The 24770-nt window shown below is 30.1% G+C and overlaps 1 protein-coding gene across 7 annotated transcripts; it reads right to left on the reverse strand.

Annotated features, from left to right (window-relative positions):
- Nucleotides 1–6640: 6640 nt before the first annotated feature.
- LOC120092458 (meiotic recombination protein SPO11-2) lies at nt 6641–10997 on the reverse strand. Of its 7 annotated transcripts, none has more exons than XM_039050547.1 (14): nt 10749–10996; nt 10078–10525; nt 9647–9714; nt 9363–9490; nt 9200–9283; nt 8973–9102; nt 8730–8867; nt 8549–8637; nt 8157–8285; nt 7945–8039; nt 7789–7851; nt 7638–7714; nt 7432–7559; nt 6641–7352 (listed from the first exon to the last, which is right to left on the reverse strand). In XM_039050547.1, exons 4-14 carry the CDS (start codon nt 9447–9449, stop codon nt 7218–7220), a joined length of 1155 nt encoding a protein of 384 aa, XP_038906475.1. In that variant the 5' UTR covers nt 9450–9490; nt 9647–9714; nt 10078–10525; nt 10749–10996; the 3' UTR covers nt 6641–7217. The 7 variants fall into 7 exon arrangements, 6 of the variants coding, with proteins under 6 accessions (XP_038906475.1, XP_038906474.1, XP_038906473.1 ...); XM_039050546.1 differs by having other exon boundaries at nt 10024–10525; XM_039050545.1 differs by having other exon boundaries at nt 9811–10525.
- Nucleotides 10998–24770: the final 13773 nt, after the last annotated feature.

A 24770-nucleotide genomic window follows, 5' to 3' on the forward strand; every position in this document is an offset into this window, starting at 1 on the left:
ATCATCGATAACACGTTATTAGTATTAGCTTCTATTACTGGTAACATGTTATCAGTAGTAGCTTCTATCAATCATAGCCACTAAACACTTTTTTGCCCATTTCTTGTCCTTTCCAAACATTTATAAGTCCTTTTTTTTTTCGATGATAGCTTCTACCACTGATAAACATGCTATTAGTGATAACTTCTAGGCATTCCACTTACATTTTAGTTCGAGATTCAACTTTATTAATTAAATTCACTAAGTTGGCTATCAATGATAGATTTCTATAAGTAGCTATTAACTACGAAAATATAATCAAAGATTAAGCTATCAATGATAGAAAATATTAGTGGCTATCACTGATAGACTTTCATTTGTTATTTATATTTATTATTTGTTATAATAATCAAACTTGATAATTGACTTGTTGGTATTAAGTCACTTATGAATCGAGTACTTTCAAGTCCTGCGTACGGAACTCAGCTTTATAATTCTTGTGAAAAAAAAAAGAGAGAGAGAAGAAGAAAAAATTCAAATAAAGGAAAGAAAAATTTTAAAAATAAGAGAAAGAGAAGAAGCATAAACTGAAAAAAGGAAAGAAAAAAAAATAGAAAAAAAAAGAAGCAAAAAAAAAAAAAAAAAAAAAAAAAAAAAAAAAAAAAAAAAAGGGAAGAAGCAAAAAAAATCGGAGAAAGAAAAGAAAATAAAATAATGAAAAGAGATAAGGAAAGAAGCAAAAATCAGAGAAAGAGAAGGAAAAAAAGAATAAGCAAGAACTGAAAAAAGAAAATTAAAAATTAAAAAAAAAAAAGAATAAGCAAGAACTAGAGAAAGAAAAGGAAATTAAAATAAAAAAAAGAAAGGAAAAGAAAGGAAAAAAGAAAGAAATGAAAGAAAAGAAAAAGTAAGGAAAAAGAAAAAGAAGGAAATAAAAGAAAATAAAAATAAAAGAAATAAGCAAAAATCGGATAAAGGAAAGAATAAAATTAAAAAAAAAAAAAAGAAGAAGAAGAAGAAGAAGCAAAAACTGAAAAAGAAAATAAAATGAAAAAGTGAAAAATGGGAAGGAAGAAGCAAAAATCGAAGAAGAGAGAAAATAAAAAGACTAAAAAAATGTGTACAACAAGATAAAACAAGAGAGGGCGAAATTGAAAATTAAAAAAAATTCAAAAATTGACTAGTCAACTCATCTATATTTGTAAATATTTTAAAGATATATATTTTTAGATTTTTGCTCTTATTCTACTACGTATTACAAATATCCTTATATATATTGTAACATTATAGATAGTGTAAATAGTAAATAAATATGTATATCTCACTTTCTATGTTCTATAGATTGATACAAGGAGCTTATACTTGCAACTTGAATTGGATGAAGTACACGTGGAATGGGGTGAATATTTAGATCGCTATATCTGATGAATTTCCTATAAATTGTGTATGTGGCTACATGGAAATGCCCAAAAAAAAATTTTATGTAAATGTTTTGTTCAGCCATTATAGGTTATATACTCCAAAGAAATGTGTGGTGGAGGATAAAATTTTAGTCTTGTGATTTTTGGAATACATAGCACATATATATTGGTCTTCCAATTGTGGAATTATCATATATTGGGGCGGGTTGATAGAGTAATGTAAATTTTTGGAATTATCGTACTGTTGTACGATTCGTCTTGTAAATTTTGGAACCGCTCATGTAGACATGAGTAATAGAAGAATAGAATTGTTTATTTTAGTATTCTCAATTGTTATGTTGGATGTATTGGGCTGATATGTAGACCTGAAATATATGTGCAACTGTTTAGTTGATGGAATTGTCTTATTGGAACAAATGTAATGCAGGAAATGAGAAATGGAAATTAAATTTGAATGTTTAATTTGAAAAAAAAAACATAGATGACATTGGAAATGTGTCCAGAACTAGATTACTTGACCATTATTTCGTGTTAAGATAAAAATATATTTGACAAATAAAAAATGTCAAGAGTAATCACAATAATAAGTGTTAAGAATTAATACACCATGTCATTAGTGTCAAGTGTATTATATTTCTTGACACGGAAATTGTGAAGAATTATTTCTCTTGACGCTTTTATAGTGTCAAGTTATGTCATTATACTTGACAGTCGAATAGACGCCGCTTTTATTAGCATCAAATATACTCTCTACTTAAATTGGAAAAACGTCAAGTAATCCAATTTTTGTAGTATTGTTATTTTTAGAATTTAAAAAAGAATTTAGGGCCACATTTACCAAACTTAATGAAAACTGGTGTAATTAAAATGAGATTTCATTGATGGATGAATCGTAATATAGGCCGTAATCACAAACATAATTTGATCGTTTTTCATCGCATTTACCTAGAATTATGAATTTATCGCATTTTTTATCATTATTGTTACTGTTTGACCCTAACGGTAACAATAGCAATCAGGTAATGGTAATGATAGCAATAAATGTAACAAATTCAAGGCGGGCTCCATATCTCATTATGATTACGGAAAGCAAGTAAATTACAATAAAAATAATCAACTAAAGCCCACTTTTCATATTATCATTGATAGATTACCTTTCAACTATCTAAACGTAACCTTAAGTGTTTAGTTAGGAAATAAAAACACCGGTAAAAAAAAGTATAGGAAAAACAAACGTAATTAAAATAATAATAAAAATAATTTATGGTTAGCAAAACAGCAGTAAAAGTTTTGTTTTTCCTTTTAATTTTCCTTTATTGAATGTTAATGTTGCTTTTTTCCCCTTATTTTTACTATTGTTTAGTGAATTAGTATTAATAGTCATTTTATGCTAAATTATAGTTTCCTTATACCGTTGGCATAATTTTAATTTGGTCCCTATAATTTTATAAATTTCAATTTAGTTTCTACTGATTTAGCTTAGTTTTAATTTGATCTCTACAATTTGAGTTTAGCTTTAATTAGGGGTGTTCAAAAAATTCGATGATCTGGAAAAAACCAATCAACCCAACCCAATCCGCGTGGTTTGGGTTGGATTATCAACTCATTTGAATTGAGTTGGATTCAAATAAATGAAAATTTTATGGGTTGGGTTGGTTCATGGGTTCACCTAATATAACTCAAACTAATCCGAACCAACCCGAATTTATTATTAACTTTAAAATATATTCTTTTTATTACTTCTAACACAATTATTTATACGTATATTAATTTTAATTTTATTTAATTTTAATATTTTTTTAATAATTTATTTTTCAACAACTCTTAAAAGTAGTTTCTTTATATTATAGAAAGAAAATTTTCACTATATAAATTGAAATTGAGTCGTTAATCTTAATTCAATATATGAAAATAATTAAATTAGATCTTTACATATTTACATTTGCTTCTTTTTAGAACAATATTTTAAATAAATGACTCGATTAACCCGAACTAACCCAACCCAAATATTTCATGGTTGGGTTGGGTTGGGTTGGATTCATTTTTTAATAAGGGTTATTTGGGTTAAAAAAATTTACAACTCGAATAATTGGATTGGGTCTAAAAAGTCTTTCAACCTAATACAACTCAACTCATGAACACCCCTAGCTTCAGTTTAGATTTTATTATTTTAAATGTTTCAATTTATTTTCTTTTTTCAACAATTTACAAGTTTTAAATCAATTTATATGATTGTTGAGAATACTGCCTAGCTTATTGCAATTGTAGGAGTCATGTTCTAATCTTGAGTTTCTAGTTATTACTAGTGGCATTCTCTATCTTTAGTTTTTAGTTCATCTTAGTACTATAAAATACGGTCGCTCAATTTTATTTAGAAAATCGAATCAAGAGAGGAGAATCCAACGGTTATAAATCATCAAATAAAATTAATGAGGGAAAATCTACATGATAAAGGTTCTAAAGAAATATATATTTTTTTCAATTTATTACGAGAATAAGTCCTACTAATTCTAACTCTCAACTTCCCCTAAGATTGCTAATTAACTATCAATATTTCTATCTAATTTCAATAACATGGGAATTTATAAATGAGAGAATGACTATATTACTCCCCTAAAATAAGAAATTTGGCTACTCATAAATTTGGCTATATATGCAAGAATACTTCAAATTGTATCATTTCCACAATCTGAAATAGTGTTGAGATGTTGCCTCTACACAATTTTTTATTTGAATACAACTTGAGGATCTTCAAATAGTGTCTCAACATTATTCTTTCAAATATTTAACACCAATAGACTTTATTAGCGGCTTGGTTGTTAATAATGTATGCATTTTTTAATATATGTCATTAATTTCTTTGATTTATTTAAATTTTTCGATTCCTACAAAATGACTACATATGTACGTGAAAATAGTTCGAATCACATAGACCAACAATATTTAACATATAAAGTGTTCTAATCAATGATTTAGTTAAGTAATATAAATCATCATTTTCTTGGTGGTAAAGAACTAATCTTTTACTTAAATTACAAGTTTAATAAATGATTTTGAGGTTTGCATTTGGTCTCGACCTTTCGAAAGTGTCTAATAAATCCTTAAACTTTCAATTGTGAATCTAATAAATCCCTCACAAAATAATTATTTTTCGAATTAGTTAATCTATTAGATATAAATTTGAATTTCATGTTTAATGAAATCCTAAACTTTCAAATTTATTTCTAGTAGATCTGTGAAATGGAACAATTTGAAAATTCAAATTATTACAAAAGATAAATAGTTTTGAAAGTTTAGAGACAAAATAGACATAAATATTAAAAGTTCATAAACTAAATATGCAATTTAACCTAATATTCCTATCCCCCATTTTCTTCAATAGGTGAATGTGTTTGTTCAGTTTTAATCCATGTATTTTCAATTATCTAATTTTAGTTATTATATTTTTAATAAATCTTAGATTTATTTCCCCAAAGTTAATTCTTACTAAAATTGTTTACATAATGATGACAATAATAATAATTTTCATGCAAAGAAATATAATATGTGAATATATTTTCAAATTTTATAATAAAAATCCTAATCGATAACAAAAAGTTTATTGAAAATACATAGACTATTAGTCTAATGCAAGCATAAATGCTCATGACTTTACTTTTTTCTGTTTCACCCCAAAGGTCACATACTATTGGTGATAGTTGTTCTCTCTTGTATACTCATGGTGATTCCTTTATCTAGCCAATGTAGAACTTTGATTGTATTCTCAATACCAACATGCATGCATAATAAACTTTAACCTACAATTTGACAAAGATGCCATCACAAGCCCTAAACCATTAATGTCCGTACATATTACACATACATTCCACTAATATGAAAGTACATTGTATTTTGGTTGTTTATAAGAAACAAGAGTATTTTATCTACCTCAAGTATAATAGTTACATGTATAAAATTATAAAATATATGTGAATATTTTAAGTTGACATCTCAATTGAACGTTAAAAATTTGGAAAAATATATGTGCAATTGAAGGATTAAACAAAAAGTTAAGCAAACATAAATAACCACCGAAAAATCACATTTTTTTATATTACAATAGATATCACTGAATTAGTAATTGAACGGTAAACTCCAACTTCCTAATTCAAACTAAATAGTTTTATACCTCAAACATAAACATATTAACTTTAGACTTTAGAGCTCAACTCATTGCTCCAAACAGTCTCATAGAGTTGGTCGTGAATCTTCTTCACGGACAAGCCATGGCTGCTTCTGCAGTTCCTCTCTACTACATCAACGTGGCTAGACAATCCGCAGCTTTTCGCCTCATGAAGCAGATGGTTGCTTCTTTATTTCCTTCCTTCTCTTTCACATGGATTCTTCGTTATTGTACAATGTTAAATTAATTGTGTTTTGAATTTCTGGTTTTTTGGGGATGAGAAGAAGGAGAAGAGTTTGGCAACGACAAGCCAGGGATCAAATGCCATGTTAAAGTTAAAAATAAACAAGACATTGCTGGTTTGTCCCTTCTTCTCGATTTCTTTTTTGTTTCCTTAATTCAAGTTTTTTCTACTCGATCAAATGGAAGAATTTTTATATTTGTCATTACATTGAAGAGCTTATAAATGCTCGTAAAACATTGTTAAAAAAATCATCTATTTAATCCAATATTTCTTACTAACTAAATAATCAAAGTAAATATTAAGGTGAACTATATAGGCATTTTAAATAGGTTAGTGCTTAGTGTTGGTAAATGATGATAACATATTGGCATGTGTTGGATACATTGACTTAAATGAGAAACCTAGATTACCTTGAAAATAAATGAAAGAATTGAAGGGAGCCAAACTAATATATTAAGGGGATTCAATCAAGCTGCAAATGAAACCTAAAGGACATTTACAAAAAGCAGAGGTGTGAAATCTAACAAGGGAGAACGCCTCAATTGAGATACTTGTTTGACACTTCTACCATGATGTTAAATCTTATTCAATTATAATTGTACAAAAAAAAAAATAATGGAGAAAGAAATTGAATTGGAAAATAATAATATTTGACACTTGACAGTGAAAAATATCTTACTTGGATTTTACTTTTTAATCATATAATTAATTGATGAAATAAATTATAAGATGTTGAATTAGGTAGGAAAATGTTTATTCCAAAAAAGTTGGTCATCCCAACTAAAATGTTTGGGTTGTTTGGCTGAGTTACAGAATTGTTTGGGAGATATAGTGGAATATAAGAATTCAGTGAATAATATTGAAGTTCAATGGAGAAACAAGTCTTTCTGTTCATGGATCATGCATTTCTTTCAGAGATGGTACCAAATAATTTTTTTACTTTGGAACTTTACAGGATAAATCCACAACTGGAAAGCAAGGACTGGATATTAAGACTAGACCAAACAAAATAGTTGGCTGCTACTTTCAAGGGAAAAAAGATTGACTTTGATGAAAGTGACAATGAAGCACCACAGTATGACGACTCCAGCACAGTAACAGTAAAATCCGACGGGTAGCAGAACGTGAAGTTCAAATGATTCTTGGCCAAGAATGTTACCAATTGTTGGGTCTTGTTTATATGTTTCTCTAAAGGCACTAGTGATCTTGTTATTGCATAGGTACCTGGGGAATCTTTAAAGCTGAAGCAGCTGAAACCTTTGATTGATGAACGTGCCTCTTCAGTTTGTGCCAATGCCAACTATTCTTCTAAGAAAGATGCATCTGCTTGCTTGAAACAGAAAGTATGGTTTTTTAGCAAACAGCCCTTTATTCACTCTAGGCAGTTGTCCCTACTTCTCTAGGTTGAATGTCAGATGTAACTAAATTGAATAATCTTTTTGACTATGTACTTCTCCAAATAATCAAATCCATTGTGGTACAAAGCTTCAAGTTCGGCCTTTTGCCCTATCTCAACCATTAAGGTTAGTTCTTGTCGATACTTCTCCTGTTGGTTTGATATATTCTTAGGATTTTGATAGTCTAAAATACCAAAGCATCAAAAAGTGTAGAATATTGCACGATACCTGTAATATTTTTGAGGACATCAAGCTTTTGGCAATTTGTAGGTCCCGTGGCTTGAGTGGAACCAAAGATTCTTGTGGTATCAGTTGTAAATCGTCTCCTCGTACTCCCAACCATTTAACATTGCAAGCTGGTAATGTAAAGAGATTCTTCAGTTTTATGGTCTGTAATTAGAAATGGATCAAACAAAAGAATGAATGAGACACACCATATCTGTATGCCTCCAAGCCCATCCCTATACTTCCGTATTTGAAGGTGCATAATATAGCCAATCCCGCAGGGTTCCTTTAGAACCCAGAAGCATGAAAGTGAAAAGACAATTCTACAGTTTGTCGAGTTGATGTAAGAGAGGATCATACCAATCGACAAGGCCGAATATTGGCAGATGAGGAAACGTTTTGCTAATTCTGTGAAGAAAAAACCTGAGAAGGCAGTTCGTATGTTTAAGTTATGAGTCATGACTGCCAAGAAGGCAACAAGGAACAGTAATTTCAAGAACTGTTGAACATACTTACCTTGTGGCTAAGTCTGGATATCCTTTGGCTGTGATAAGAATACTGGGAATGTGATTGAAAATGCGATCCTCTGCCAGCCGTTGGAATATCGCATGCTGTATAGCGAATAATATTTGACATATGTACACAAATTATGGTAGACTACATTTTTCAAAATATTGTTTTCACAAAAGTATAAGTAAGGAGCAGGTCATAACTTAAGAAAAAAATACCTTTTCAATTACAATTATGTACCGAGCGTCAGTCTTCAGAGTCAACTTCTGCAGCAAATCCAAGTCACCTGAAATGGCATATCCAGAAGACCCACAGGCAGTGCAGTCCACAACTTCTTGCTCTGGCTCCTACAGGAATTGAAATTGTTCAGGAAGACCATAACGTCCAAGAATTTGGTTCAGTAGAAGTTACCTTAAAAATGCATGTTCAGGCCAGAAACCAAGAAACAACGTATAATCAAATCAATAGCCTGATTTCAAGGATTTCACGATGTAATTGTCATGCGAAAGTAGATCGATAGGGCTCAATACAAGCCGATTATCACTTCATGACTATATATGTGATGCGCAACGTAAATAACCAAACTGATAAGAAAGACAGCGCAATGTGCCTGCAACAGTAGACGGCCAGCAACAAGTCCCCTGCTAGATGCCATAATTCCAAGGCTGCAACGGCTACATTGAAGTAAGGCTACAACATCTGCAATAAAACACTACTCCACTTTGATCACTATGCTTAAATAAAGTTTTATGTTCTACACTAGGAAATCTTTCTTCGTCGAACAAAATCACCTTGAATTGTCCTATTGACATGCAACTGAGTCGGAAAATAAGCAGGTGAATCACAGAGCAGCTTGTAGAAGAGCTCCCTCTGCGTCACTCGCTTGTCCTGAATCAGAATCTGAGAGCACATCTCCATCAGCTTCCACACTACATCACAAAATAGGGAAAAATCGAAAGAGGATAAAAACATAGACTAAGAAATTAATTATTCGAAAAATCTGACTGTCGAAGATTAGGCTCCATTTACAATACCTCTAACAAAGGCCTTAGCAGCATTGGATCTCATCAATGACCTCGTACAAAAGGAATGTGAAAGGAAAATCCATAAATCATCCGTCAAAATTCCTTGATTCACTCGGCTATTGCTCGATCTTCGATCTATCTGTCCAATCGGTAACACTAATACCATCTTAGAAGTGTATCTAGAATTTGAAGTTCATATATTGTATATCATTTCATTTCTTAGTTAGGAAGCTCGCCAAAGGAAGATTTGAGATGGCTGGAGTGGAGGAGGTGAGAATTCTGAGGAAATTGAGGACAGCTATTTGAATTCTGGCCACGACCTGTTCAAAATTAATGCTTGAGAGATAAAGGAACATGCATCAGAAATTAGAGAAGAGGATGATGAAGCAAATATAATACCTCTTGAGGAGTGAGGATATCGGCATAGCAAAGTTCTTGATCGGAGAAAAATCTCATGGAGGATTTGAATAAACCCGTCGGCTCCATTCTACTTGAATTTTGAAGCTTTTGCTTTCCTTTTGTGGCCTCTTAGACAAATGACAAAAAGAGGACGTTGCATATTAGTAAAAATATCATGTCATTACCCTTCTAAGTTAAGCAAAATCTTTTTTCTTCTAAAAAATGCTTTAAACAACGAGTTTATTTATCAGTAGAGTAATGAAGAAACAACTTTTCTTGCATACCCTGATATGGTGGGGGAAGGGTCCTACTGTGGGTTGGATGATAGGTTGCACATTGCAGGTATCATCTTCTACATAAAAGTAAAACCAACTTAGCAGAGTAATTCCATCATCAACTAATTCATTACATTGGAAAATAGTTAATTCATTTTCTTGTTCTGCTTTACCTCTTGCAGCTAGCAACTACACTAGTAAAACTACGTTGCACTATAGTGCAGTTTAAGCTTTTAATGAAAAAAATTTTGTTGATCCAGACAGCTCTTCCATTCACATGTTCACTCAATCCATGGAAAATTAACAAGGGATGGTGACCCCTGGAGCGTTTGAGATCAATTCAAAGATGGGCGATAAATCCAAAGCAAGCACAAGTTTGTACACACAATTACAAGGAGAATTTGATTTGATCTGGCTTCAATGTAGAAACTATTTGCTACCCGTCTTATATTCTAAAGGGATACAACGTCTGGTAGCTTTAGTTGAGATGCTCTTAGAATCTCTTCAATAACAGCTTCTCAGTTCTCACTAATGTTTCTTAGAGTTGTCAACCCTTCTGCATTATCTATATGTTTCCATTTAAGGCAGAAAGACAAAGGCAAAATACTCAAGTGTCTCAATGGAGTATTGTATTAACATATTCAAACTTTATATCAAGTATTTGGTCAGGACTTTTAAGTTGAAAGCCTTGGAAGCAAACTGTAAACCACTCAAGAAATCAGAGAAACCAAGAAGACAGCATAACTATTTGCAGTAAAGAAGAGATTCGTATCACTCCAGTTTAAGGATATTTCATTGCAACGTGACTTTTCATTCTGGTCCAATGAATCTAAGTATATTCAAAGGAAGAGGCAACTTAAATTGGTTGCAGGCTGCTCCATTCAAAGGCTAAAATACAGAGCAAAGAAGGACTTCCATCAGTATTCACACCTTACCTCAACTCAAGAACAAGTCGAGCAAATTGCCATTCATAGAAACAAAATAAACAGTGATGACAAATGGAGGAAAACACTAAAGATCAAGAAAACGAAAGAAAGGTTTCAACAATTAGATAAATGAATTAGAAGAAGAGAAAGAAAGGGTGTGAAGATTCCGCCATGATTACACTTACAGAAGGAGTTGAAGGACCGGAGGGTTGGAGTTGGCCGAAGTTGTTAAGGTCATGTGACGGCAGTTCACCGGGCGTAGACGCCATCAAAATGCCGCTGATTATATGTTGATTGTTCGAAATCTACAGAGGGAAAGAAGAAGAAGGAAGTAGAAAAGTGGTTTTTCTAGAGGCGAGTCGTTAGGAATCATAGCGCCATTGCATTTTACAACTACTGGATTCCCGGTGTATAACAGTTCTATACCCACTCGGGCGTTCACCCGATAGAGTCGTTTTTAGGCCTCGCAATTTGAAAAGTGGCCCCATTTTTATATTGTAATAAAAAATACAAATTGATTGACTAAAGGTATGAATTACAAAAAAAGAAAAAAAGTCCCATGAAACCTCGATCTGATCGGATCGAAAAATTTTCAATTTGATCGAAGATAGGGGTCAAATCAAGGACTCTTTTTGGATCCCTAATGGAGAACATGGTGGGAACGGGGAGGGGATCCCCACCCCGATCCTCGACCCTGTCCCAAAATTATATTTTTTAATTATAAAACTATATATTTTTTTTTTTTTTTTTTTTTTGAGAATGGATAAAGTTGAGATAAGAATGGAGTTCTTAATATTAACTAATATCAAATTTAATGGAAGATTATTCAAATTATTCTCAACCCTAGCAAAAATAGAGAAAAAAAACTCCATAATTATAATATACCAAGAGTAGATATTAAAACAATCTATCAAGTAGGAAAATTTGATTTTTTTTCAAGATTATAGAATCAAAACCACACAACAATTAGTTCCAATCAATAAACTCTCATCAACTCTTTGTTTATTTTCAATACAATCAATTATTCAACACCAAGAAAAATATAAATTTCTTCATATAGGATTAGTTCAAATTGTCATAAAACCACCTTATAGAATAGGATTAGATACTCCAATTCTTTTACTATTACGTGATAAAAGACATAGAAACTTTTCAAACTCAATACTTTCTGTAGTCGAATCAAATTTAAAACGAGGACCAGTCTATTTCAATTGTTATCCAAACTTTTCAGTTTCATTAAGTGATCCAAATATACTTAGATCTTTAATGCTTAATATTAAAATTCAAAACATGGATTTGGAACCACAAACTGAATCTATTGTAGGAATATTTCGGATACATTATAAACTAATGCATACAAATTTATCCCCCAAATCTCTTAAGACTTCTCCCAAAGACCAAACTCTTCTAATGGAAGCCAATATAAAACACTCAAATACTTTTACTCCAAAAATGTTATCTTGGAATCAAATCACTCATAATCCTAGGTGGAATTTAGAAAGCGTAAACACTTTTAAACCTTCAATTGAAGATCCAAAATTAAAATGTATTATGGAAAATGAGGATGGAAGTGTAGAAATACAGTTTCAATCTTCAAGATATGAACCTCCTAGATTTTCTACTACATATGAACCTCCTAGATTTTCCACTACGTATGAACCTCCTCAATCAAATACTTCTATAAATCTTCCAGGAGTACGGTTTGATAATACAATACCACAACCTTTTTATACAAAAGATAAGGAATCAACCTTATCCCCAACTCAATATGCAAAATGTTAACCAGTTAAATGTTATTTCCAAACCCTTTACAATTAACAAAACAGAATTAGATAAAGAATTTTGGTCGGACAAAAATAAACTTTTAAGGAATAGATTTTTTGAATCCTTTACGAAATAATGGAAAAACTTAAATTAAATATATATTTCTTCCATTGGATGAAATATAGAACCTATTATCAAAACCTTACATCTCCTTCATATAAAACTATTAATACTAATATCTCTTCTCCCACCTAGGAAACTACAAATCCTAAAAGATGTGTAACTTCTCCACGTCCTCCCTTAGAAGAAATTGAATTTCAAAATAATAATGATCAAGAAGTGATAGCTTCACCTTTCAAGATGATAGATGTACTTGAAATTGGAACAAAAGTATCGACATTAAAAGATATTAAAAATATACAATTTCAGAATAATTATTCTAATAAAATTTTACATACAATATCCAACAAAGTAGAAAGAATAGAATCCAAACTTGAATCTCAACATCACCATATAAAATCACAACCTCAACTAATCGATAAAACGAAACCATTGTTTAAACCTTTTGAAATATTAGATAAAGATTTAAAATTAATTAATTTTTCAAGTAAAGAATCTAATAATATTTTAGACAAAATTAACCTTCAATTACAAAACATGAATTTAAATTCCACAAAAGAATTTAATACATCAACATCAAAAATTAATACTATAATGAAACTTCTAATCAAAATCATTCTGACATACAAGATAATCCCGTTGACTTACAAAATAACTTGGAAGAACAATTTCAAAATTTAGTAACTATTATTCCAGATCATCTCTCCCTGACATGTAATAACTCAGACTCAGGAAATGACATCTATGAATAGAACATAGATGGCATGACTGAACATCAAATCCTAAATTTAATGCATGAAATGACCTTAGCAGCCACTGCTTACAAAATAACCACCAAATTGCTCAAATACTAATTTCCGATTTCACTGACAATTTGAAAGGATGGTGGGATAATTGTGTATCTTCAAATGACAAAACAAAAAAACTAACTGCCATTAAAGCTGAACCCAGTGGTTCAGGAATAAGTCAAACACAAGACACTGTTGCAACTTTGATTTACACTATTACCAAAAACTTTATAGAGAACCTGTTCAACTCCAAAGAACGAAGTTCTGAAATTGGAAAACTTTAAGATTTCAGATGGTATAAAAATGTTTTCTTGAGTAAAGTTTATACCCGCACAGATTGCAATAATCAATTTTGGAAAGAAAGATTCCTCTCAAGATTGCCAAAATTATTTACTAAAAAAGTACGCCAAACAATAAGATAAACTTATCACGGTACAATTCCTTTTGATAATCTAACCTACGGAGAATTAATTAACTTTATCAACAATGAAGGTTTAGTTTTATGCACAGACCTTAAATTGTAAGCAAAAATGAAAAATGAATTTCATAAGCAAAAACAAGAACTTGGATCTATTTGTGTTCAATACGGTTATGAGAAACTACAAGCTCCCTCAGCAAGAAAACAACCCAAGCAATTTAAAAAGAAATTTTATAAAAAAACCTTATAGAACCCAAGGATATTTTCAAAATAATCAAAACAAAACTTATAAATCAAAAAGAAGATTTAAAAATTACAAAACTACTAAAAGAAAAGAAATTACTTGTTATAAATGTAGACAAAAGGGACACATAACTCCAAATTGTCTTATGAAAGGAAAAATTAATAATTTAGAAATACATGAAGATTTAAAAATTCAATTATTAGATTTGTTAACAGATTCAGACTCCTCCTAATCAGATGGCAATAAAGAATCCTCCTATGAACAAATTTTTGAAATTCAAGAAAATACTGATAATTCTAATTCTGAAATATCAATATCCTCTAATGATAATCAAATTGAGACATGTGCATGCAAACTATAAATGTTATTTCAAGAGACCAATAAATTCTTTTTGAAGCAATTCGCCAAATTGACGACCCCGAAATTAAAAGAGAATATTTTGGAAAACTTAAAGATCTTATTATAGAAGAACCTCAACAACAAAGTTTCCAACATTACAAATAATGTTTCGCTTCGAACCAAAAACAAAATCAGTAACTATTCCCGATCTTCAAAGAGAAATAAATACAATAAAGGAAGAAATTTCTAACATTAAAAAAGAAAATTCTCAAATAAAATTTGAACTCTTATCACTTCAAATTCAACAAATAATTGATCAGCCTTCCAATTCTGAAAATCCTGAAAACATAGAAATTGATAACGAAGCCGATAAAATTCCACATGAATCGTTTATCAATTTTATTAATAAAATTTAAATACAAAAATGGTACTCTATATTGATTTTGTCATAAATAAGGAATACCATTTAACCTCTAAGGTTTTAATTGACTCAAGAGCCGATCAAAACTGTATACGAGAAGACTTAACACTTACCAAATACTTTGAAAAAATCTCTGAAAAATTACATGGTGCTAATGGTCAACAATTAAAAATTCGTTACAAACTTTCAAATGCCCATATATGCAATCAAGGATATTGTTTAAAAAATACCTTCATATTAGTTAAAGACTTAAATGAAGAAATAATATTAGGAACCTTATTCCTATCTCAAATTTATCTATTCTCAGTAAATGAGAAAGGAATAAATTCAAAAATCTTAAATCAAAACATTACTTTCAAAATTGTAAATCCAATATCTACTAAATTAATAAATTCAATTCAAAATTCCTCAATATTTAAAACTATTAATTCCATTAAAAGAAAGACCCAACAAATCCAACACACATGCATCATTAAAATCATCAAAGATCTAGTCAAAAGTCTTCCATGTTTATCTATCATCAATCTACATGCATTCTCAAACAGTCCATCAATGGTAATGAGCAACTAGTTAGAATCATTCGAGTATCTGGCTAGGATCTCAAAAAAATTATTCAACCATTAAAAAAGAGATTTTATCAATTATTTTATGTACTAACAAATTCCAAAGCGATTTAATCAACAAAATTTTTTTAATACGCGTGGATTGCAAAGCAGCTACAGATGTTTTACAAAAGGATGTTAAAAACCTGGTTTCTCGACAAATTTTTGCCAGATGGCAAGCAATACTTTATTGTTTTGATTTCAAAATTGAAGCTATAAAAGGAAGTGCAAACTCCCTTACTGATTACTTCACTCGAGAATTCCTTCAAGGCAAGACTAAAGAAGAGAGTGAAAGAGAGAAAGAAAAGAATGAATGAAGTCCACTTGCAAGAAAGAAGAAAAGAATGATCATGATCAAGAACATCAACAATGATCAACACCTCCTCAAACCAAAGTATCGTATTCTCAATCGTATCAATTTATCAAAGGCGAATCATCATCGGTAATGGAGGATCGAAAAGAAAAAACTCCTCAAGCATTGTCGTTATCAAATAAATTTCAAATTTTGGGATCTTCCATCCCTTCAAGGCCTTCTTCCTTAACAATCAACTCTTCCCCTATCAAAATTGAGGAGTCATCTACCCCTCCAACCACCTATATCCAAGTCAATACAAATTCAAACTCTCAAAATTCAGAAATTATACCCTCAAACAAAACTTTTAATTATCGATCAACTTCATCTACTTCTTACCATAATAAAACCTATACCTCATACATTACAACCCTTGAACCAGAATTCATAGGTAAATCTATGAATGAAACAATTCAAAAATCATTTCCGTCAAATTTCCATTATATTCCAAACCATCTTCAAAAAACTCGTTTATTCTATGAATTAATTCTTGTTGACACCGACTTAATTGAAATCACCCATAACAAGAATAAGGATGATCCAAATAGAATTGCCTTTTCAAAAGTTAGAATTCTTCATGTTCTAACTTCAACAAAATGGAATCAAAGTATTTATACTGAAAAAAGATTTTCTCATCAATTTTCTCCACAAACCTATTCGTGCATCGATTATCAAAATGCTTGGTACAATATGTTTTGGTTAACAAATTTAATCATTCTTGGCTCATAATGTTTGACAAAACATGTATTCAAAATTTTTCATTATGGTTTAATGATTGGTGTGATATTCTTGGCCATAATGAGGCTATCATACCATATCCAATTCTTGAAAGTTTTATATACTTTTCAAATAATATTTTCTCAAATTCTTTTGACTTAACTCTATGCATTTCAAATTACTTTCATCTAGCATTGATCTTTTGTTGGAATTATTCTATTTCAGAATTAAATGGCATCTCCCGCCTATCTCGATCATATCGAATCAAGTAGTGGGACAAATTCAACACAATCGTTGCTTCAAAAAATGTAGTGGAAAAATGGTTTTCCATTTATCCCCACAATATGAAACCAAACCTACAAAAGAATCAACAATTTTTTACTCAAAAATCAAGACTGGTGGCTGCAATGGCACAAGTATCAAATAAAAAAGAGCTCTATTATTTTTCAACAAATTTCATTTCTATCCACTACTAGTCAAGAAGCAAATACATCAAACATTCCAGAAGAAGAGGATGACAACGAATTTGCAAATTTTATTCATCACATCCACATGCTAACTCAATCAAATAAGTAGACGACAAACTCCAATTGAAGACAAAACGTGTTAAACTTAAGTGTCAATGTATTGTACAAATATTTAGTTTTTAGATTTTAGGTGTCATGTGTCTTGTACAAATGTTTGGTTTTTAGATTTTAAGTGTCATGTGTCTTAGAACGTGTCCACTCAATGTAATGCATTATAAGCTTCCTAACTCTATAAAGAAAGTTTAGTATGAATCGAGGGACACAAGTTATGTTTTCCACAAGTGTAGTTTTTTCCAACAAGTTAAGTTTTAGCTAGACAAGTTTAGTTTTTCCCTTGAGAGAAAAGAGAGAGAACGTGTACCTTATATTGAAAAATAAAGAAGTTTTTCATTTTCTCCTCCCAAAAGTTCTTCACTTCTCCTAAACAATTCAAGTAAGTTAATATTTCCTACATCAATCTTTCTTTATCAATTTCAAGTTCATATTTCCTACATCAATCTTTTTTTATTCCTACACCAAATCTTTCTTTATCAATTTCTTACATCAATCTTTGTTTATCAATTCCAACAATTAATTTAGTCCTATTTTATTAAACTTTCAGTTTACACCAACTTTTCATCATCATTCCATACCAACATACTCATTTCATTCCATAAAACATCATAATTTTCCATTCATTAAAATATCATAATTTTCAATTTTCCACTCCATTTTCCATTTCTTTTCCATTCCATAATTTTCCATTTTCCATTTCATCTCCCTTTGCCACGTGTCCTCCATGCATCCTTCCACCAACACCATTTTCTCCATGCCACACACACACCACATGTCCACTTCTTCCATATTTTCCATGCATCCTTCCATGCTCCATGCAATAAATGTGTGTGTAAATATATATATTATTTACTTATTTATTTAGTCCAACCCATATCTATTTTATCTAATATTTATTTGGTCACTTTTATTTTATACTTATTTTGACCCAAAACTTAAGACATTGGTTGTTATGTCTGTTGTATAAGACATTGGTTGTTATGTCTGTTGTATAAGACATTTGAATTTATTTTATTTCAAACTTCTATTCGAACTTTATTAAATATGTGAACTTGTAGAACTAGAATTTGAATTGTGAATTTGTGAGTTTGTGAATGTGTAAAATTTGTAGAATTAAACTCATGGATTTGTGAGCTTGAGAATTTGTAGAATTTGTTCATTTTATTTCATGAATTTGTGTCTATTAAATTTTATTTATTTTTTATGACTCAAAATTTTAATAAAATGAAATATATGAGATTTAAAAGAAAAAGATATAACAATTTAAACGGGGAATTCCCGCGGAGATTAATAGGGGAAACGGGGAATAGTCCCCGTGAGGATCCGTTTTCCCAATGGTAAATCCCCACCCCCGTCCTTGCCTTTTGAAGGCAAGGATGGGGGCAGGGACAGAGGTAAATTCCCCTCGAGGACGGGGAACCCTCCCCGGCCCGTTTGCCAACCTTAACTAGTGGAGCGAAGGATACTCAATCCCATTGCATTTAAAAATTATATTGATATTATTATAGTTATTGTTACTGTTACAATATAAGAATTATAAATTTGTCACATTTACTCTTACTGTTTGATCATAAACGTTAACGATAACAATAAATATGATAGATTCTTATTTCTAAGTAATGATAAAAATAATTCAATTATATTTGTGATTTGACCCATTACAATTAATCTATTAATGAAATCTCATTTCAATTACACCAATGTTCATTATGAATTTGTAAACGTGAACTTAATATACTAGTGTTTTGAGCAGAGAAAGAGAGTAAGATGGAATTACTCGATAAATGTGCAAATTAGAGAAAGAGAGAAATTTACTCGATAAATGTGTAAATTTCAATAATATTTATTATAGAATTTGAGTTATTTAACATAACTTATGAAGTTTATGAATCAAACATCCCGCATTATTTTTAGTTTTTTGAAATTAAGCTTAAAACAAATACTGTCTATCTATTAGTTTTGTGTGTTATCTACTTTTTAAGAATGTTTTAAAAAAATTAAATCAAGTTTTAGAAAATAAAAATTTTTAAAAATAGTTTTAAGCTTTAGAAAATAGTTTTTGTAATTTAGTTAAATATTCTAGTGTTTTTGTTAGGAAAGATTAAAATCTTTTTTAAAAAATGGTAAGAAAACTATAGTAATTTTAAGAATAAAAAATCAAATTATTACGACATGAGGCATTAGTAAAACTTTTGTTTTTTTATTTTAATTTTTTTTATTTGGATGTTAATATTGTTATTTTCTTTTTTTTTTTTCTTCCTAGAGTTGCTACTATTGTTTAATGAATTAGTATTAATAATTATTTTAGGCTAAATTGTAATTTTACAGGTTTCAATTTACCGCTTAAGGTTAGTTTCAATATTGATCCCTATAATTTGAAAATAAATATTTCAGTTTATTTTTTTCAATAACTCACAAGCTTTAAATTGTTCTACATGATTTCCTAAAAGAAAAAATCTACACGATTGTAAAGAACAATACTTATTGCAATTGTAGGGTCAAGTTTTAATACTATATTTCAGTTAGGTTAAAATTTTATTTTTGGTCCCATAATTGTGAACAATGTTCTATTCTACTACTTAAACTTTTAAAAATGTTTATTTTAGTTTTTGAACTTTAAATATTGTCTTATTTTGGTCCCTAGACATTTAAAATTGTTCGTTTTAGTTCTTGAACTTTTAAAAATTGTTTATTTTAGTTCCTACTATATTAAGATTTTGTTAACCCTTTAATAAAATGGCGAGGTGATTTATATTTTTTGATGACTAGGCTAGCTATCAAATAAGTTAACTATGTGCTACAAAATCTAGAGTTTCAATTTTAAATAAGGTGGCAACGAGGGAGAATTTAAAAGACTGGTTGTTGGCATTTTACTTCAACTTCATCTTGCTCAATACATCTAGAGCATAGTCATACAAAAATACAAGCCCCCTCGCATTTCTATTGAAGATTTAACATAATTTTACTAGTAGGAACTAAAATAAATACTTTTTAAAAGTTTAAGGACTAAAACATACATTTTTCTAAAATTTAGGGACCAAAACAGAATAAGATTCAAAATTCAATGACTAAAATAGAATTTAAACATTCTAATGATTAGGAGTGTCATTCTCTAAATTGAGTTTTGAATCTTTGTTAATTAAAACAACCAATATATCTATCTAATTTCAATGACTTAGAAATGTATAAATGAGAAAATATTTTAACTACATTCAAAGGAGGTGAATTATTTCAAATGGTAAAACTGTTAGAAAATATTTACAAGATATAGCAAAATTTTCTATTATTATCTATCAATATCTTTGATAGACACTGATAGAAATTTATTAGTGTCTATTAGCGTCTATCATTGATAGTTCTAAAATTTTACTATATTTTGTAAATATTTTGATTTATTTTTCTATATTTAAAAACAACCCTTCAAAGGAATTATAAATTACTATAACTTAAAAACTCCTTCAGCTATGCATCTCAGTTCTAACTTTAAACTACATCTCCCATGCATAAGATTTAAAGTGTAAATGAGCAACAGATTAAAAATCATGAAGAAAATAAACATAATGAAAACATTCAAACTTGTTGAACAAAGTTCAATGAGACAAAAATCACTTCATGAATTAGTGCTATGTTACTCCCCAAAAAATGAGAAATTTGGCCACTCATAAATTTGGTTAAAGTGTTTCATTTTCACCATGTGAAATAGTTTTAAGATGTTGCATCTTCAAAATTTCTTACTTAAAACACAATTGCAGGCATTGAGATGCTCCAAATAATGGTCTCAATATTATTTTTTCAAATATTTAGCTTCAATGAACTTCATTAGTGATTTGGTTCTTGATGGAGTGGTCTGAAATGTATGCATTTTTTAATACTAGAAACAAAAACGTGCATTACATGTAGAAAACTTGTTATTATATAGGAGAATTCTTATAAATAGAAAAATCTAAAAAATATTTACACTTTATATCAAAAAGTTTCAAAAGTGTTTGTACTTTTGGAATTTTTTTGCTCTATAGTGTAAATATTTTTATTTTTTTTTTATATTAAAAAGATCCTTATTATATATTTATTTAAAAATGAATAAATTAATAAGTAATATTAACTTAAGAAATAACAATATTGAATACAATTAATAAAATATATTGGTAAATAAATTATTTCTCATGTCCCTCTTTCTAGCTAATTTTTATTCTCTCCATATCTCAATTGCCACATTTTATTTCCTAATCTAAACTCACAATCTACTCTTACCCATAATTACAAGTGTATATTTTCATTTGCATGTCCAATCGCACAAGGTATTTATTTTAAAAAATTCATAAAAGATGTCAAAATTCCTTTGCTTTGCATCCGGTACCATTTTTTTTTTTTTTTTCTAAATGTTGTCTTTCTCATTTTCTCTTAGAACTCAAAATTGCTGTTAAAACTCTCTAAGTTATTATCTATAAGGAAATAATATATTGGAATTACAATTATTAAAGGTATAAAACAAATCTTAGTTATTGCTATTTATTTCTATGTTTTAGTGTTCTGGTCGAAAACGTTGAATGGAATGTGGGTACTATGTGATGAAGTTCATGATATAGGTTTTACATCATTTATATATGTCTATTAATTTCCTTGTATGTCATTGTTCGAACATCTTACGCATTGTGAACTTAGTAATAATAAATTTATTGTAATATTTGTTATTTGTTTGCTTTGATGTAGTTTATACTAAGAACCTTTTTACCCAAGAAGAACTCGATGATGTCTTAGTTGAGTGGGCGGAGCATGTATTAAACTATACTTGATCAAATTGCATGGTGCCACAATATATATTTATTTGATTTCTGCTATGAACTTTTGGTATTCTTTAGGCATTTTGTGTAACTTTGTTTAGTTGTAAAGTTGTTAAAGAGTTTTCTGAAATTTTAGTAGATCATAGGCATTGTGTAATTTTGAAACATATTGTGTAACATTATTTGGTTGTCAAGCTATTGGAGATGTTTTTTGAAAATTTGATAGATCTTATACATTTTGTAGAGGTTTGAAATATGTTGTATAGCTCTATATTGACATTCAATTATAAATGATCATCAATATTGAAATAAAATGACAAATTGTGTCTTCTAAAAGTTTATCTCTCTTTTTTTTTTTTGCTAAATATTTGTATGGACAAATTAACCGAAACAGATGATGAGAATTATTAGTTTTATAAAAATTGTTTATGCAGGATTTGGGTTCCGTATCTTGCTAATAATTTGTTGCAAGTTATAACAGTAAACTGACATCGTAGTATACAATAATAACAGCTATTAAACGTTATCTAAACAAAACAACTTTGATTAGAATCAATGTCAGTTCCCAATTGCCATCCATGACCCTTATTATGTCAGTTACAAACTGACATCATAGCTAACTGTCATTGTATTATGTATGATGGCATGGGTGTGATGTCAGTTCTTAACCGCTATCAAATGTCTATGATAAAATGATAGTTCACAATCGTCATCCTAAACAACCGCCATTGTATATATACGATGACAAAAATGTTTAATGGTAGTTCAAAACTGCCGTCAAAGATAATCTGCCATCGTATTCTACGATGACACTGGATACAATGGCGATTTGCAAATCCTATGTATATGATAGCAGTTCAGAACTGACATCTAAAGTCAAAATTATTGTAGTGAAACTATTGTATTCTTTTTTAACTATTATATGATGATTGAGTTCATAAGTCATCGATAAATATTTATAAAAATAATCTAATCTTTTTTCATAAAAACAAAATTACAAACACATTTTTGTACCTTAGTGTATGAATACAATAAACATAATTATTTTTTTTTTAGAAATTATTATATATTTTAGCTAGTTACATCGAAATATTCTTTTAAATAATAACTTGTATTGTAAATTAAGACTAGTGCAAGAACAAAACAAGGACAAACAAGGCAAATTAGAGACAAAGGTAAAAAGAAGAAAGTAGAGAGAACAATTGAACTCAATTATGGTGTGCCTTACAAAGATACCATACATTAGTATTTATAGGATATGGGATGGTGCATGTTATAATATAAAATTCAATGGAGGGTGTAGTCGTGGCCACAACTATTTATTATAGTTGGTAAGGCTTGGAAGCAAGCTACCAGCGCCTATCGGCGAGAACTAGGCTTGGCTTGGTTAGTAGTGCCCGCCCCCTTGTCCTGGAGGCTCACCGACCCATGAATTCTTTAGAGCGGGTCGATAGATCAACCAGATGGGGACCGTCGAAGAGAGAAGTTGTTTCTGTTGATGAATGGTTATACATGGTGGTCCTTATGAGCTAATTGTTCTACACTTCTGACTTGGTGTAGCATCATGTTACATAGGTTGAGAGTGGGAACTGAGTTTCCGTCTGGGTATGCGTCCTTAGATTGTTGTTGCATATTCAGCTCTTATTGTAGCAACTACTGCTAGTTTATTGATCAACCCAATTGGTCAAGGAAGCTTTTCTAACGGTATGCCTCTAGGAATCTTTGGGAGGTTTATGATATTTGATAAACTATATAGGTTATGGATTTATAACTAAATAATACGATTATAATATATATTATATTTTTAATACTCCCCCTTAGATATCCATATTGTATAAAAAAATGCCCCGTTAAAATCTTAATAGGAAAAAACTCAATGGAAAAAATCCTAAGGAAGGGAAAAGAGTACATTATTTTATATACTTTAATGACTGCCTCATTAAAAACCTTGTTAAGAAAACCGGAAAAAATAGTGCAGTATTTCTACTCCTCTTCATGAATACATCATATCACTTGAGTTCTCTGAGTCGTCAAATTCCAATGTTGTGCACCAGCTTTTTTAATGTTAGTATGGGTAATGTCTGTTGGGATTGGTATCCTAAATCTTTTATATTCTCGTAGTTTTTAAACATCTATAAACAAATTGTTATTAATAAAATAATTATTATTTTATGTGCACTAACTCAATTAAATAAACTAAGATCTTAGGTTATTTTTGTAACTTAAGCATGTGCGTTTAAACATACTGATGGATCATGTTTAAGTAATAATCTAAACAGTTTGTAGTAGATGGATAAGGCTAGGTACCTTATTCTGGTGACACTACAGATACGACCCACTTTGTAATTGTTACAATTGTTGCAAAGTGTTACAAATGATCCAATCCTGATGATTCATGTGGAGACATGTGAGCGAGGGTATCCTATATAAAGATTTTCTATAAGACTAGACCACGAAATGATTAGTTTCTTTTTATAACACCGTTGCTAGAAGAGACTTACATTTCATTAGGATGACCATAGGTGACTTGACCTTAATCCTGAGTGGGTTGCGAACTCCTGCTTATGAAGGTGGTCCTTTGCTTCATATGGATGAGAGTGGCCAGATTCGTCGACTCAATAAGCCTACCATTTTAGAGATTTGTCTCAGTGGAGAGCTGAGAACTCAACTACACAAGATAGAATTCAAACTTTCCCTTTTTTAGGGCAAGTAGATGAATTGTTCCCTTAAAAACTGATTCTGGATCTTGAACAATGAAGACCCTCACCCTCTCACAGGTCAGAGAAGGGTTTAATTATAGTAGAACTATGACTGGTTGTTCATTAGAAGGATCAGTGGTACTTGATGAGGTAGATGTAACTACAGGGGTAAAATGGTAATTTTGACCCAGCTGCACTTACGAGCAATTCGTGAAGGGTCAACGCGATGTTGATTGGTTATATCTAATAGACATAGAAATATATCTACAGTATGAAGAGTGTAACTATCGATCTTTAGTAGAGTGACCGACAGTTAATGAATGTTAATTAATTTGATTAAAGAATTCAATCAATTAATCTCATATCATTTGAGCTTCAATA

This window comes from Benincasa hispida, chromosome 12 (assembly GCF_009727055.1).
Source record: "Benincasa hispida cultivar B227 chromosome 12, ASM972705v1, whole genome shotgun sequence".
Classification (NCBI taxonomy): Eukaryota; Viridiplantae; Streptophyta; class Magnoliopsida; order Cucurbitales; family Cucurbitaceae; genus Benincasa; species Benincasa hispida.